The sequence below is a fragment of the Cololabis saira genome, chromosome 19, assembly GCF_033807715.1.
Source record: "Cololabis saira isolate AMF1-May2022 chromosome 19, fColSai1.1, whole genome shotgun sequence".
Classification (NCBI taxonomy): domain Eukaryota; kingdom Metazoa; phylum Chordata; class Actinopteri; order Beloniformes; family Belonidae; genus Cololabis; species Cololabis saira.
The window spans coordinates 16,211,735-16,227,956 of record NC_084605.1 but is presented as its reverse complement, the minus strand read 5'-3'; the positions used below and the strand labels follow the sequence as shown (position 1 = coordinate 16,227,956).

Genomic DNA, 16,222 nt, shown 5'->3' with positions numbered 1-16,222 from the left:
AGGGCTGCTGCGTAGGCCTTCTGATGGTCTTTGTAGGCCAGCTTGTGTACCACCAGGCCGGATGATTTGACTCGCCTTTCAATGGCCCGGCCAGCAGCTTTCATCCTGCGCAGTTCATTGGTGAACCAGGGGGCAGTGCGGGAGAAAGACACAGTCCTTGTTTTGAGAGGGGCATGTACATCCAGGAGGTGGCGAAGAGAATGGTTGTAGTGTTCAACCGATTCCATAACTGAGGGAAAGTTAAGTGAGGCCAGCATTTGGAGGTCAGAATGCAAAATGGCAGGGTTGATGTTTTTTAAATTGCGAAAATGAATATCGCGTTTAGGCTGAGGGAGGTGGGATGAGCAGGAAATGTCCATTGAAATAATGCTGTGATCCGAGACACCCAGGTCATATACTGCCAGATTATTGATGGAGGGGGAGTCTGAGATGACCAGGTCTAAGGTGCGCCCCCTGGTGTGAGTGGGTGCATCAACATGCTGTGTGAGGTTGAGACAGTCCAACACATGAAGGAAATCAGCTGCCAGGGGGGAGGAGGGGTTATCAACATGAATGTTCATATCACCCAGTATAATGTTATTGGAGGATAGAGAGCAGAAGGAGGTGAGAAGGTCATGAATCTCCGTGATGAAGGATGGGTGTGGTTTGGGCGGCCGGTAAATTAATACAGCATTGATCTTGGATGGAGGTTTTGATTTGAAGGCCAGATATTCAAATGAGGACACTTCAGGTAGAGACAGAGGGGACAGCTTGAGAGTATTGCGGTAGATAACCGCCAGGCCACCACCTCGGCCAGTGCAGCGAGCTCTCTGCAGGTAACTTTATCCAGGGGGGCAGGCTTCATTTAATGAGGAAAAGACCTCAGGTTGGTGCCAGGTCTCCGTGAGGCACATCAGGTCAATATCTTTGTCAAGGATGTGATCGTGGACCAGGCTTGATTTATTTGATAGAGACTGGGCATTAAAAAGTTCAGTCTTGATGTGGATTTGACCAGTGGATCTCTGGATGGGACAGAGCAGGCTGGGATCCACACCTCTCCGCCCACCACACACAGTATGGCTCAGTCTCGCGATGTTCCCGGCAATATTCCTTACCGCGGTGTCGGCGCTCTGATGACGTGTCAGTGACGCGACCGGAAGAGCGGAGGACCAGGTGAGCGAGATGGATCCAGCATCGGGAGGCTGGAAGCAGGCATACTTTCTCCGAGATGCTCCTGCCTTAAGCTGCGCCAGGGTAGCAGGTCCATTTACCGGGGTAATCAGCGGCGCTGGCTCCGGAAAGACAGGGCGGATCCAGCGGCTGCAGACGAACCGGGCAGGAGGAGAAGATCCGCAGCGGAACTCAGCCGAGGAGGAGGACGCTCTCAGGTGAGCTTTGAGTCGGACTGTCACACCGGCACGTCTCCCCCGCCTTCTCGAGCGCTTTCTCCGGGGGAGAGGGCATGACAGCCAGCGTCGGTGGTCGGAGCAGGGCCCGCTGGAACGGGGGCCCCGACCGCGATCCCTCCGGGGAGAGACAGCAGGCAGTCGGCGCAGGTGATCGGGGATGTCCGCCAGCAACGGTGTTTGCTGATAGAAGAGTGGATGATCAGGTAACAGCAGGGAATCTGACCAAGCCCTGAGGAGCCCTGATATATATATATATATATATATATATATATATATATATATATATATATATATATATATATATACATATATAATTGCGTTGAAAACATTCCACAACAGCCACGTTGCTGGTAGAACTACAGATCAGTGGAGATCGGGGAGATTTACCACTCTGTGATGCTGCCACTCCCACTTAAAATGAGTCTTGGCATTAAAGGAACCAATAGATAAAGGTCTGCATCTGTTATCTTGTCCCATTCCTCCTGCAGACATGTCCCTCAGTGTGCAGCAGTACAGGGGGACTGCCATCGCTGTCACCCTCCTCTTCCTCAGTCTTTCCTGTGAAAAATGCACCTACCAGTGGGTTCCTGGTAGGACCCCACTGCAGAACTGTTAATAAACTCTGCTTGAGACACTGATGCAACTCCAGACCACCAGAGAGGAACATCTGTGAATGTGGATGGAGGTTTCCCACAGTCATCTCTGAGCCAGTGGGGACGTCAGCTGTTCACGAGTCTCCAGCTCAGCTTTGCACTTCTGCCTTTTCCACACTGAACTCTTCCAGTTTTTGAGGCCTTAAATGCAAACACGCATTTTATCTCAACAAGTGACATGAAGTTGACGAGAAAAAACAGGAGCTGAAATGATGTGGTTCATGTCTGCACAGAAATAAACGTTAAAGTTCACACAAGAACTTTGACTGTCTACAGCGGTCGACATTTGAAGTTGATAAAAAATGCACATTGTTGTGTCTTTAGATAACTTTGATCAAATGCTTTGATCCAGTTCAAATGTAAACTGATGTTTATTTATTTGAGTAGCAGCGGAACATCAGAGCCGGGCCGGGCGGCGGGGCATATGACCGGGCCCTTTGCAGCCTGGAGCCTCTCGTCTCATGACTCGATTCCGGGCGCGAGGATGAATCACTGCTAACAACGTCAGGTTCATCTCCCACAGGAGGAGGATAAGGGGGAATAAAATATACGTCTAGCTTGGGCAATTTTCTTGCTCCCTCTTTTCTTTTTCTTTGCATTTTATCGCTCCACTTTTGTGTTTCTAACTCCCGCTCATGTTTAGGCTTTAGGATTACTGTGCTCTGTTGACAAGTGGTAGATGATGACGTACAGTATGACGTTGATAGACGGCTGTTGATGATGAACGATTTTACATTTGGAGATTCACTTGCAATTTTTGTTTTAATGTTAATTGTGAGTGTGAAAATCTCAGCACAACATATTATACATGCGTTATACCTAATATGAACCAAGTGGTGCCACAAAAAAATAAATACAAATCTTACATGCAGGGCCTGCTGCCTCAGGGGCCCCATTGGGCCCCGGGCTGGGGGAGTACCGCACCCCCAGTCCCCCCTGAAGCCCCGCCACTGGTTTGCAGCGTGTCATATATCAACATTGTGTGACTGTGAAGCTCTGAGCTGCTGAACTTTATGGCAACAACAAGATCCACGGCGACCTCCTGCCATGTGGCTCACCTGGGCAGAGAGAAGGAGGTGCTGATGTACCAGCTGCTCCCCAGCTGGGCGCCCTCCTTCCCTCGGGGCAGCGTGTCGTCCGAGCCGCTGCTCAGCCTCTCGCTGGAGGGGGCCCGCGTGGCGTCCGAGTCCCCCGTCACCGTGAACACCGAGTCGGAGAGACTGGGCCTCTCACCGTGGGCCAGCGGGGCGAAGCTGAGCTGCACGATCTGCCTGGCGCTCTGGCACAGCGGGCCGTGGATGGCCGGGGTGAGGGTGGGCAGGTCGAAGGTCAGGACGGTCTGGGTGCTGGAGGTCAGCAGCTCGTCGCTGTCCAGGCTGTTGTAGGACGTCCCCTTGGCGCGGTGCGACTCCATGATGCTCTCAAAGTGGCGGCTGAAGGTGTCCTCGGCAGCGCAGCGCGGCCCAGACACCAGGATGGGCGACTTCAGGGTCGGGTTGTGGTTGTCAAAGAACGTCTCTGTGGGTCTGGACAAGGAGGATGGTTTCAGCAACAACACGGCTGAACTTAACTGGGACAGAAACAAGGAAACCACCAGGAAACAGTCCGAATTCCCACTGTAAATATTCTCTGAAGATTAAAGTTATTCTGCGGTTTGTTGCAAACCAGTGAATAATTCATGCAAAGATGCTGTTTCTAACCTTCTTTTCCTGCTCTGCCGAGCGGGCCTCCAGCAGGAGGGTCCCACCTTATGATCCAGGTCCTGGTTTCTTCCCTCCTAAAGGGGAGTTTTTCTTGCCACTGTTTGGCTTAAAGGGAAAGTTCGTTTTTTTACAACCTGGACCTTATTTCTGGCATCTTTTTTGGTCGTATACTCACCCAGGCAAGTTTGGTGTCATTTGGAGTCCTTCGGAAGATATTAGGGGGTTTTTTGCGAGCCGCTTCTCCATATAACGGTAGTGAACGGGGCACCGCGGGACACAGACGATGCAGCGTCTAAATAACACATGATTGCCGCGAAACTCGTTCATTTCTTTTATGAATCACTAGATCTGCTTCCAGGACCTGTTGTCTACATCCGGGGCTGTGTGTGTAACAAATAAATCAGTTTGTAAACAAGACCTCTGAACTCATGACGTCATCTCTGTGCGCGCACTCTGTCCTCCGTTCAGTGAGCTCTTCAGCCGTATACTCCGGCTCAAAACGGTAAGGACGTCCATCATATTCAAAGTCGTCGTCCACAACCTCAGAATTTGACAAATATTCAGACATGTTTCAAATAACTAACAGTAAACTAACAGTAGTGAACTCCAGCTGTACACAGAGCTGTGTCTGCGATGCGCGCACAGAGATGACGTCATGAGTTCAGAGGTCTTGTTTACAAACTGATTTCCTTGTTACAAACACAGCCCCGGATGTAGACAACAGGTCCTGGAAGATGCCCAGAAGCAGATGTAGTGATTCATAAAAGAAATGAACGAGTTTCGCGGCAATCATGTGTTATTTAGACGCTGCATCGTCTGTGTCCCGCTGTGCCCCGTTCACTACCGTTATATGGAGAAGTGGCTCGCAAAAAAAAAAAACGTAATATCTTCCGAAGGACTCCAAATGACACCAAACTTGCCTGGGTGAGTATACGACCATAAAAAATGCCAGAAATAAGGTCCAGGTTGTAAAAAAACAAACTTTCCCTTTAAGGTTTTTCTCCCACTAGGGGAGTTTTTACCTGCCATTGCTTATGTTATGTTTATGTAATAATTGCTCGGGGGTCATGTTCTGGTCTCGGGAAAGATCCTAGAGACAACTTCTGTTGTAATAGATGCTATATAAATAAAATTGAATTGAACAAGTGAGGTGTAGATGTAGAGCAGGATCTGGGTCAGGGGGATCTGGGTCAGGGGGATCGTGGTGTGTGAGTGTTCCTCACCTGCTCAGCAGGTGTCCGAACACCTCGGGCTCCTCCTGCGCTGCGTGCTGCTGCTTCCTGCTGTCTCCCTGCATCCTGACGCTGGCCCAGCTCACCACCTCCTCCTCCTCCCCCTCCTCCCCGTCCTCTGCCCCGCCAGTCCTGCCCAGGGGACTGCTGCCGGTCCCGGAGGTGCCCTGCATGCTGCGGTTGCTCCCGAAGGCCGAGTCGCCGTCGTCCTGCTCCGCCAGCAGCACCTCGTCGATGTCCGTCTCGCGGTAGCAGCGCAGCGGGACGGCGTCCAGGTCGGTCTCCGAGTATTTCAGCGTGCGGCCAATGATGCCAGTTTTCGGGGATGTCCCGATGATCGTCGGGGGAGGGGTCACCAACTCTACCTCCACATGCTGCACCTCATGATTGGCAGATGGCAGCGGCAGGGAGGACGGGGGAGTCGGGGTGGGAGACTCACTGGAGTTCCCGCTGGGAGGGGCTGTGGAGGCATCATACAGATCTGCAGGAACAGACAGTTGATAGAACTTTACGAGTCACCATGGCAACGGGAAAGAGGAGGTCTGCTTTTTTCACCCAAATGGAATTAGAGATTTTAATGCGCGCATACGGCGAATTTGGACATGTTTTTCGAAAAAAGAGTAACACCGCAGCACAGAATATAATATAAAATTAATTTAACAGATCTCTACATCATTCACCTGGAATCCTGTGGAACCCCTTGATGGCTTGGAGAGGTTTATGTAGGGTTGCCACCCGTCCCTTGAAATACGGAATTGTTCCGTAATTGGGAATTAAAAGTTGCGTTCCGTATTGAACCAATACAGACACATATTATGCTCTTATTTATTTATGTAATAATATACAGGTGCAGGTCGGAGAATTTGAATATATTGCAAAACTTAATTCGTAGTAAATTCAATTTAGGGTGAAACAAATATTATTTCCCACTACATACAAAGTGAGATATTTCAAGCCTTTATTTGTTATAATTTTGGTGATTATGGCTCACAGTTTATGAAAACCCCAAATAAAAAATCTCAAAAAATTTGAATATATTATCCATCCATCCATCGTCCGCCGCTTATCCATTCCCGGGTCGCGGGGGCAGCAGCCTCAGCAGAGATGCCCAGACTTCCCTCACCCCAGACACTTCCTCCAGCTCCTGTGAGGGGAGTCCGAGGCGTTCCCAGGCCAGCCGAGAGACATAGTCTCTCCAGCGTGTCCTGGGCTTTCCCCAGGGTCTCCTCCCGGTGGGACATGCCTGGAACACCTCCCTAAGGAGGAGGGACATGCCTGGAACACCTCCCTAGGGAGGCGTCCAGGAAGATCCGGTACAGATGCCAAAGCCACCTCAGCTGACTCCTCTCAATGTGAAGGAGCAGCGGCTCGACTCCGAGCTCCTCCCAGGTGACCGAACTCCTCACCCTATCTCTAAGGGAGCGTCCAGCCACCCTGCGGAGGAAACTCATCTTGGCCACTTGTATCTGCGATCTTGTCCTTTCGGTCACTACCCAAAGTTCATGACCATAGGTGAGGGTAAGAGCGTAGATTGACCGATAAATCGAGAGCTTCGCCTTTCGACTCAGCTCCCTCTTCACCACGACGGTCCAGTACATCGATCGCATAACTGTGGACGCTGCACCGATCCGTCTGTCAATCTCCCGCTCCATTGTTCCCTCACTCGTGAACAAGACCCCGAGATACTTGAACTCCTCCACCTGAGGCAGGACTTCTCCACCCACCCAGAGAAGGCACGCCACCCTTTCCCGGTGGAGAACCATGGCCTCGGTTTTGGTGCTGATTCTCATCCCTGCTGCGTTGCACTCGGCCTCAAAACGCCCCAGCACATGCTGAAGGTCCCGGTCCGATGAAGCCAACAGGACAACGTCATCCGCAAAAAGTAGAGACGAAATCCTGAGGTTCCCAAACCGGATCCCCTCCGGCCCCTGGCTGCGCCTAGAAATCCTGTCCATAAAAATTATGAACAGGACCGGTGACAAAGGGCAGCCCTGCCAGAGTCCAACATGCACCGGGAACAAGTCTGACTTACTGCCGGCAATGCGAACCAAACTCCTGCTCCGATCATATAGAGACCGGACAGCCCTTAGTAGAGGGCCCCGGACTCCATACTCACTGAGCGCCCCCCACAGGATGGCACGAGGGACACGGTCAAATGCCTTCTCCAGATCCACAAAACACATGTAGACTGGTTGGGCAAATTCCCATGAACCCTCGAGCACCCTGCGGAGGGTATAGAGCTGGTCCAGTGTTCCACGACCGGGACAAAAACCGCATTGTTCCTCCTGTATCCGAGGTTCAACTATCGGCCGTATTCTCCTCTCCAGTACTCTGGCGTAGACTTTCCCGGGGAGGCTGAGAAGTGTGATCCCCCTGTAGTTGGAACACACTCTCCGCCCACCACCCCGGTTTGCCACTCCAGCGGTACTGTCCCCTTCCTCCATGCGATGTCGCAGAGACGTGTCAACCAAGACAGCCCTACGACATCCAGAGACTTGAGTTACTCAGGGCGAATCTCATCCAACCCCGGTGCCCTGCCACCGAGGAATTTACGAACCACCTCGGTGACCTCGGCTTGGGTGATGGATGAGCATGTCCCCGAGTCCACACTCTCTGCTTCCTCAGTGGAAAGCATGTCAGTCGGGTTGAGGAGATCCTCGAAGTATTCCTTCCACCGTCTGACGATGTCCCCAGTCGAGGTCAACAGCTCCCCACCAGCACCATAAATGGTGCCAGCAGAGTATGCTTCCCCCTTCTGAGGCGCCGAACGGTCCTCCAGAATTTCCTCGAGGCCAACCGAAAGTCTTCCTCCATGGCCTCCCCGAACTCCTCCCAGACCCGAGTTTTTGCCTCCAGGACTCCCTGAGCCGCGGCCTGCTGGTACCTATCTACTGCGTCAGGAGTCCCACAGGCTAACATAGCCCGATAAGACTCCTTCTTCAGTCTGACGGCATCCTGTACTTCTGGTGTCCACCACCGGGTTCTAGGATTGCCGCCACGACAGGCACCGGAGACCTTGCGACCACAACTTCGAGCTGCCGCGTCGACAATGGAGGCAGAGAACATGGTCCACTCGGACTCAATGTCCCCCGCCTCCCCCGGGATCTGAGAGAAGTTCTCTCGGAGGTGTGAGTTGAAGACTTCCCTGACAGAGGGCTCGGCCAGACGTTCCCAACAGACCCTCACAATCCGTTTGGGTCTGCCCGGTCTGTCCAACCGCCTCCTCCGCCAGCGCATCCAACTCACCACCAGGTGGTGATCAGTTGACAGCTCAGCCCCTATCTTCACCTGAGTGTCCAAGACATGCGGCCGAAGGTCAGATGAAACGACAACAAAGTCGATCATTGACCTCCGGCCTAGGGTGAATATATTTGAATATATTATGAAATCAATAAACAATTCAATCATCAAAATTATAACAAATAAAGGATTAACATATATTGCTTTGCCTGTAATGAGAATATATAATATACATGTATTACGCGGTCTGATAACCATCTCCCGACGAATATTTAATTCTCTGCGCATTCATTCTGCACCTTCATCAATTGGGACTTCATCAAAAGGACATGCCGTGTTCGTGACAATGGACTTCTAATATATATTTTGACTCTGTTTTTAATGACAGACGACAGAACTTCGCCAAAACTCGCCTGCTGGCTGAATGAATGAGGAAATCAAATGTGCGTGTGGCTCTGAAAGAGGGCGGAGACAGAGAAACTCGAGGTTCATTGAGATAAACCTGGTCCCGACCAGGTTAGATTCAGAGAGTCTGTTACTACGGTAACTGACCGAGAGCTTAAGTTACCTCTCTTTTTGAAACAGGCTAGAGTTACTCCTCTTTCTCCGGTTTGAGTTACCTCCCTTTGTGAAACGGAAAACTCAGAGTTTCCCTCATTTCAGGGTTAACAGAGTTTCACTAAACCTGCTTTGTGAAACGGACCCCAGGAGACGGATAACAACCACCAAAACCAAACAAGTGGTTCTGTGGCTGAAGTCAAAAAGAAAAAAGCAATAACGGATCTATTGCTGGTATCAATAATACATATGCAGCAGTCGTCCAGCCTCGCGCAGGAGTCTTGGCTGCAGTCCTGCAGTTGAAAATAAAAATAACCTGCGGTGGTCTCAGAATAGGATGCCACGCAGGAAGCTTGTTACGTGAGGGAGTCTGGGTAGGATGAGGAGATGCAGCTCGGGCATATAGAAAAGATACAGCCCCAAGGAAAATATGGGAACACATTGGAATGAAATGGTTTTCTGCATTTATTTGTTATAAAATGTGATCTGATATCAGTCTAAGTTGCAATAACAGACAAAACCACATTCTAATTAACAAATTATCAGGAAATCCTGATCAGCACCATCCTGATAGGACACAAACTCCTGGGATCAGTTTGTTCGGGGTATTTTCAGAGTTAGGGTCAGACTTAATTGGGGAAGGGATGGTCATTTATTTTTCCTGCAACAAGCTTGACTTTGTCTGTTGACTGCAAAGGTTTTTAAAGAAAACATATTTACTGACTGCATTGACTCATATTTTCATCTGAAAGAGTTGACTATGACCATACACAAGCAGATTTACCACGGCAGGTCTTGGTGCTTCTGTCCTCGACATTTATTTGTGCAGAATAAACCCAAGTAGTTAGAAAAGTGTTCAGCTTTGGCCAGGCATTAAAGGAAAAGTGCTGAAAATAGATAGAACTGAGTTGAAAGTGCTCTCACTTTTCTCCCGTCTGCTGGCAGCCTCCTCTGCAGGGGTCCCAAATAAAAACTCCCACTTAGCGCGAGCAATCCTCTGACAGTGGAGCGACGGCACCGGGGCGGCACTTCCACTGTCCGTCTGCACAGACAAACACAGGTTAGACAAAAACAGAGACAAACGGACTCCTCGTTCATGCTGGCTGGAGTCAGAGTCGTCATTCTGCTCTTCTCTGGAGGAGCTCTGCTTCTGGCAGACGTGTGACGGACCTCTGGCAGTCACCAGAAAAAAATAAACCACCTTCTTGTTTCAATATCAAGTTTTCAGGATGTAAACATGCATGTTCTCAATACGCCTGAACACCTAAAATACGGGCCGGGCCTGTTGGCGGCGCTGGGATGCTGCAAACATGGGGCATGCGCACTGTGAATAATCTTTTACTCTAGAAATTTTGCTCCAAACAGTTTAAAAATAGCTTCATAATACTTCTCAGAATGATGGACAGCAGCAGTTCTTTCTTTAAAGGAGCATGAGGCAGGATTGAGGCAAGATTTATGAAAAAAATTCATATACGTTTTAAGTTTTCTAGTAATAATACCAGATGAAGCGTTCCAAACCCAAAAGAATGAGCCCTCTAGTGTATCTCTCCGTTGCCTTGAACAGGCTGTGTGCTGCAAAATGTGCTGCAATTGTGGGCCCGAATTTCCCGCGCTGTCCTGCGGATGTAACGTCAAATGACGCTGCATGCACGTTCTCCCCGTTCTCCCGTGCCGGCTTCGCTGTTTGCTGCAGTACCCCCGACGACCCTCGTGGCGAAGGGTGGCGCTAATGAGTCTCATTTCTTAAAAGAAGCCTCATGCTCCTTTAAAGTCATTTGCTGATGTCTTTCTTCCTTGGCATTGTGTTAATCCACCTGAATACTCCATCCCAGATCAGTGTTTTCATGTTGCTCAGCTGGTAGAGCCTGGTGACTGAAAGGGGGCGTGTCCTCTGACGTGTTTTACCTCTTCTGCTCGGTTTAATCGGTTTAAATTAAAAACGTCCTAAAAGAAAAAAAAATAACGTCCTCCCGGGTGGCGGGGTTGTGCCCTCCGTCCTCCACTGTAGTTACAGTTCAGGTAGAACATCGTTTTGGCTTTACACACACACAGACATACACATCTGCTCACTCACCTACCTGCTCACCCTACAGTTTTGGGGGTCAGATAATCGCAATAGCCTAGTTTTGACTCAGTCTCTGGGACCTGAAATGGTTGCTGCTTGTGTCTCTGCCTGTTCTCCTGTCTTTGTTTTTTCTCTTACAGAACTCCAAGGCTTTTTCGAGTTTTAGACTAGCAACGGATCACCCCTCACCCCCGGCCCCCACCCCGACCCCCCATCCCTTCACATTTAAAAAATAAATAAAAATAAACAAATAAATAAATAAATAAATATAAAAACCATAAAAAAAATACACACATACAAAAAAATAAAAATAATATATACAGGACTGTCTCAGAAAATTAGAATATTGTGATAAAGTTCTTTATTTTCTGTAATGCAATTAAAAAAACAAAAATGTCATACATTTCGGATTCATTACAAATCAACTGAAATATTGCAAGCCTTTTATAATTTTGATATTGCTGATTATGGCTTACAGTTTAAGATTAAGATTCCCAGAATATTCAAATTTTTTGAGATAGGATATTTGAGTTTTCTAAAGCTGTAAGCCATGATCAGCAATATTAAAATAATAAAAGGCTTGCAATATTTCAGTTGATTTGTAATGAATCCAGAATGTATGACATTTTTGTATGTGTATATATATATATATATATATATATATATATATATATATATATTAATAAAATAAATATATATGATATATATCATATATTCAAAATGCATTTATATGCTTCAGGTTTTTACCAACATGGTATTAACCATGTATATGCAGACAAAGTGAAAGAAAAAAAAATGAACAATGCTTATCTCTTCTAAAAGTCTAACTAATTCTCCAGCTGTGCGGTTCTGGTGGTGATGCTGACCTGTATTCCTGAGGTGGCGGCCCCCGTCTCGTTGCTCTGGTGACTGGACTGGCTGGACTCGGGTGACTGGGGGGACACGCAGTCCTGGTCCCCGAGGCTCCCCGTCACCCCGCTGGAGCTCCGGGACGACGATCCCGCCATCGTCCCATTCTGCTCCGCCTCTGGGAGCTCTGCTGCCCCCCGTGGGCCCGGCTGCCCCCCGTCCTCACCGCAGCCTTCGTCCTCCTCTGCAGAGTCCAGCGCCACCGGGCCCAGCAGGAGGATCTCCCTCCTCCTCTGCTCGGCCCGCTTGTGCTGGGCGCTCGGGCTGGGAGGCCCGCTCTGCTCGCTGGACGCTTGACCGGGGGGCAGCTCGGCCCGGGGCTCAGACCCTGGCGTGGGGCTGTTCTTGGCATGTCCCCCCCATGGTTGCCTGGAGGTCCAGCTTACGGGAGCCTCCTCAACCCCCCGACTCCCACAGAGCCTGGGAGCCAGCTCCGGGCACTCGGCCCTCTGGAAACAGCTCAGGTCTCTCCTCCGGTCCGGCTCTGGAGACCAGCAGTCCCCCGTGTACTGCGGGGGCTGACGGCGGTGCAGGGTGGGGGTGTTTGGCGCTCGAAGTTCCGGCTGAAAAAGCCTTGGATCCCGAAGGGGAGAGCTGATGTCGGTGGGCGGGTGAGAAGGGCGGAGCAGGCGTGAAGGGAGGGCGGGGGAGTTCTGCTGGTGCTGGTGCTTCTGGAAACCCTCCTGCTGGTGCGGCTCGTGCTCGGTGCCAGAGTTATTGGGCTGGTGCGAGTCTGTGCTGTCAGTCTCTGGCATGTGTTGGTTGTTTAAAGGGATGTTCATTTTCAGCATCTGCTTGGATTGTTGTGCACTTGGAGGAGGTTCCCCGGAGTTCCAGCTGCTTGTTTGCTTGTCTGAAGCTTTGTGCAGTGAGGGTGACCTGGTGTCTGTAGACGCTGGAGATGCTGGGGAAGCCCCCTCAGCCGGCCTGCGGGGGCCCTCCCGGCCGTGAGGCGGGGAGGAAGGTCTCCTCTCACTCAGCTGGTTCATCCCCTCCACTCCGTTGTTGCCAGATTGCGGCAGGGAATTCATCTGAATGTGCCTTCTGGTACCGGGACTCCTGAGCCGGTTCTCCCCCGGCCAGTGGAGAGGACTGTGAGGCTGGGCACAGGACCAGGGGCTCGCGTGAGGAGGCTGCCACGGTTGGGAGGATAGCTGCTCCGACGGGGGGGTCTGAGGCACCCACTGAGTAGTCTGGCCCGTATCTGCCGTGTGGCCTCTGTGGTTCCCCCCGGTGTTCTGGTGCTGAACCGGGGACTGGCAGCGGGTCTTTGGGTTGTAGCTTGACGCCGAGGCCTGCTCGAGTGCGTGGGCCAGTTTTATCCTCAGCAGAGGGGAGCCGAACTCCTCCACAGCCCTCTGAGTGGCTGCCCTCCCGATGGGGTCCAGGTGTGGCCTGCGGAGGCCGGGGGAGAATGTCTGCTGGTGATTCCCTGGAGGTCGGAAGGTGGACTTGGGCGTAGAGCTGCTTGATGAATCAGGACTTTCAAACCAGGCCGGGTCGCCGAGACACTTCTGAAAGCTGGAAGAGCTGGACCGCCCCTCCCTGACCGAGTTGCACGGGCTCTCCAGAGTCTTCACGTTGGACTTCTCAACGAAGCTGAAGGTGACCACAGAGCGCTGCCTGTCAGGAGGAGTGTGAGGAGAAGCTGGTGAGGAGTGGAGGGGCGAGCTCCAGCGCCGGGTGGCTGCAGGGGAACTGGCGGCCTGCTGGAGCTGAAGCTGGACAGGGTTTGGAGGAGGGCACTGGGGGACTTGGGACTGGCTTGGTGAGCCGTCCCCGAGGTGCTGGAGCTCAGGGGCCCTGCTGATGGTCGCCTGGCTCGCCGGCGGAGGGATGAGCTCAGCAGGGCCGCCCTGAACCGAAAGCCCCTGAGTCATCCCTGCGTTGCTCTCCCGGTTCTGGTCTGGGGACCTCACTTCCACATACACATGAAGGACTTTTCCAGACTGGGACATGACCTCCTCTCGGCACGGAATAAGGGCAGAGGAGCAGAAATGGAGCAGAGACAAGAGTCAGACTGGGGGAAGGAGAGCTGCTTTTCTGTCTCTCTCTCTTTTTGTACTTCTTAGAGTCGGGTTAGATGTAGTTTTTCTGCTGGTGGTGGATTTCAGGTTATTTTTAGAGGGTCTTTCTTCTACCTCCCAGGGTGTCTGTGGGCTGCAGAGGACAAACCTCCAGCAGCTCCGTGTTCCTCATACCTGTGAATGAAAGAGACACAAAATACTCATCACACACTGTTCTCTGACGGACCTGCTTGCTCTGCCCTAACCCTAACCCTCTGCTGCCCTAACCCTAACCCTAACCCTAACCCTAACCCTACCCTAACCCTAACCCTAACCCTAACCCTCACTAACCCTCACTAACCCTCACTAACCCTCACTAACCCTCCCTAACCCTCACCAACCCTCACTAACCCTCACTAACCCTCACTAACCCTCCCTAACCCTCACCAACCCTCACTAACCCTCACTAACCCTCACGCAGGACGACAGTCGTGTCAGTCGCTTCACCAGTGACATTTGGAGTTCTAGCGTGAAGAGCTGTACTTCACTCACAAGAGTTTCCTCACACGCAGCGAATGCTATTGCTAAAGCTTTAGCAAACCTTAATAACTCACAATTAATTTTTTATTTTAAGATTTGTTCCTTTTTCCACAGGAAAACTAAGGTGTATAGTTTCCAACTTGTATCAACTCTAAGAGAGTGAAATATCTGCTGTTGTCTGTGCTGGTGCACATGTTGTGTTGTACACATGATTATTATCACAGGAAAGCTTAAGCTAGTAAGCTACATGAGTCTAAATCGTCTCTAAGAGTCTCTAGAGTGTGAAATATTACACATTGCCTAAGCCTGCAATAAAACAGTGGTCAATTCATGATACTTTCTCATCTCCTAATTTTGATACCTAATAATACAATGTCAGTGTTGTGAACATGAGACAACAATATTGAAGAATTTATGGATTTCACGCTGTGATCGGCAATATCGGGATCGGCAGATAATGATTTTGATGATCGGTGATCAGCCCTCAAAATCCTGATCGGTGCATCTCTAACAGTCACATTTAATCATAAAGCATTCCAGAAATAGTGAAATGCTGCAAAACTGAGGCAAACAAGAAGAAATGGAAATAATTACTCAGCCAAGAAATATGTGGATCAAATCATAAAAACATCACATCAATGCAATCCTAGTTTTCACATCTTATCTGTCACGGAGTGGTTGGATGAGGACCCAGATGCAGGAGAGTGAGAGGCAGGAGTTCCAAAAAACAGGGTTTATTTTCCAGAAACCAAAAATGGAGGGAGCAAACAGTACGGAACCACAAGGAGCAAGGGAAAGACAAGACCAGATATACACAAGGGGGTAACGAGACACAGGTGTGAACAATCAGGGCAGATGGAAGACAGGCGGGGCAGAACAGTGTTGGGCGCCGCCCATATGCTCATGTGAACTCTGAACTTATAAAATGTATGAACATTTTGTGAATGTGTATATTCAACTTTGAAACTGCTCAGCTGAAAATCGGCTGTAATGTGCCTCCAAAAATGGCCGTCTGGCCATGAACTACGACCCCCAGCATGCCTTGCGTGGGGGGGGTGGCGCCTACAAGCGGCGCGCATCCAATCGCAATGAGGCACCGATGACGTCACCGCAGCGCGCGTAGGATCAAAACGCTGCGCTGCTCGTTCATCCTTCTCTTTTTCCTTCATCAACCGGGGGGTCAACACGTCCTTTTGGCTCCAGGCCAAAGGTCCCATCTCCTTTTCTCCCCCCGGCTGGGGGGAGGTGTAAGGCCCGCATCGGATCGGGCCCGCTCCGTTGGACCTGCGGTCGGAGCCGCGGTCCCCGGGGAGGCTCCGGCTTCCACTAAACTCTGTCCTCTAAGTTTCACAGATCCGAGCTCCCGACGCCCACGCGCTCCCGGCAACCAGATCGGGACACAGCTGCGACTGAACGCTCCGACTGAAGCCCCCCTCCCCGCTCCGAGCCCCTGTCTGCTAACCGCGCAGTGATCGGGACGGACGAACGGCGTCTCGCCCGGCGTGAGCTCTCCCGGGGCCCGGAGGGCCGCGCGTCGGCGACCGGCGAGCAGGGAAGCACGGCAGGAGAGACCGGTCCCCCGCCGCGCCTAGGAATGCGTGTGAGCCTCCGTTTGGTCCGGAACCACGGCCCGGCACGAGGCGGCCCCGCCGCTGTCTAATCCGTTTCAGGGGAAGGGACGTGATGTGAGAACCTGACTGCGAAACCCCAGCAGGACAAACCCAGTCGACAAAACCCGCAGGCACCCGATCCGGATCCCAGAGGAGACGTGAGCCCGCGAGCAGTGATCAGTGGGACTAAGCGGTTCAGAACTGTGTGAAGTCGTGATCTCTGTTTATCAGTAACTTAAGAACGTTTTCAGAGCTAAATCTGTGTTCAGAGCTGAGATTACATTATCATCATGACTGTTGTCATTAATTTGTAGTCAC

At 51.0% G+C, this 16,222-nt stretch overlaps 1 protein-coding gene across 1 annotated transcript in view; it reads right to left on the bottom strand.

Annotated features, from left to right (window-relative positions):
- The window catches only part of LOC133419557 (PH and SEC7 domain-containing protein 1-like), a 117,973-nt gene that overhangs the window by 86,191 nt on the left and 15,560 nt on the right, over window positions 1-16,222 (bottom strand). Inside the window, exons 2-5 of the mRNA XM_061708774.1 lie at window positions 11,706-13,949; window positions 9,699-9,816; window positions 4,968-5,457; window positions 3,100-3,567 (exon numbers count right to left, since the gene is read on the bottom strand). Of these exons, the coding sequence (XP_061564758.1) occupies window positions 3,100-3,567; window positions 4,968-5,457; window positions 9,699-9,816; window positions 11,706-13,706 (3,077 nt within the window). The 5' untranslated portion in view covers window positions 13,707-13,949. The remainder of the gene's footprint in view (window positions 1-3,099; window positions 3,568-4,967; window positions 5,458-9,698; window positions 9,817-11,705; window positions 13,950-16,222) is intronic.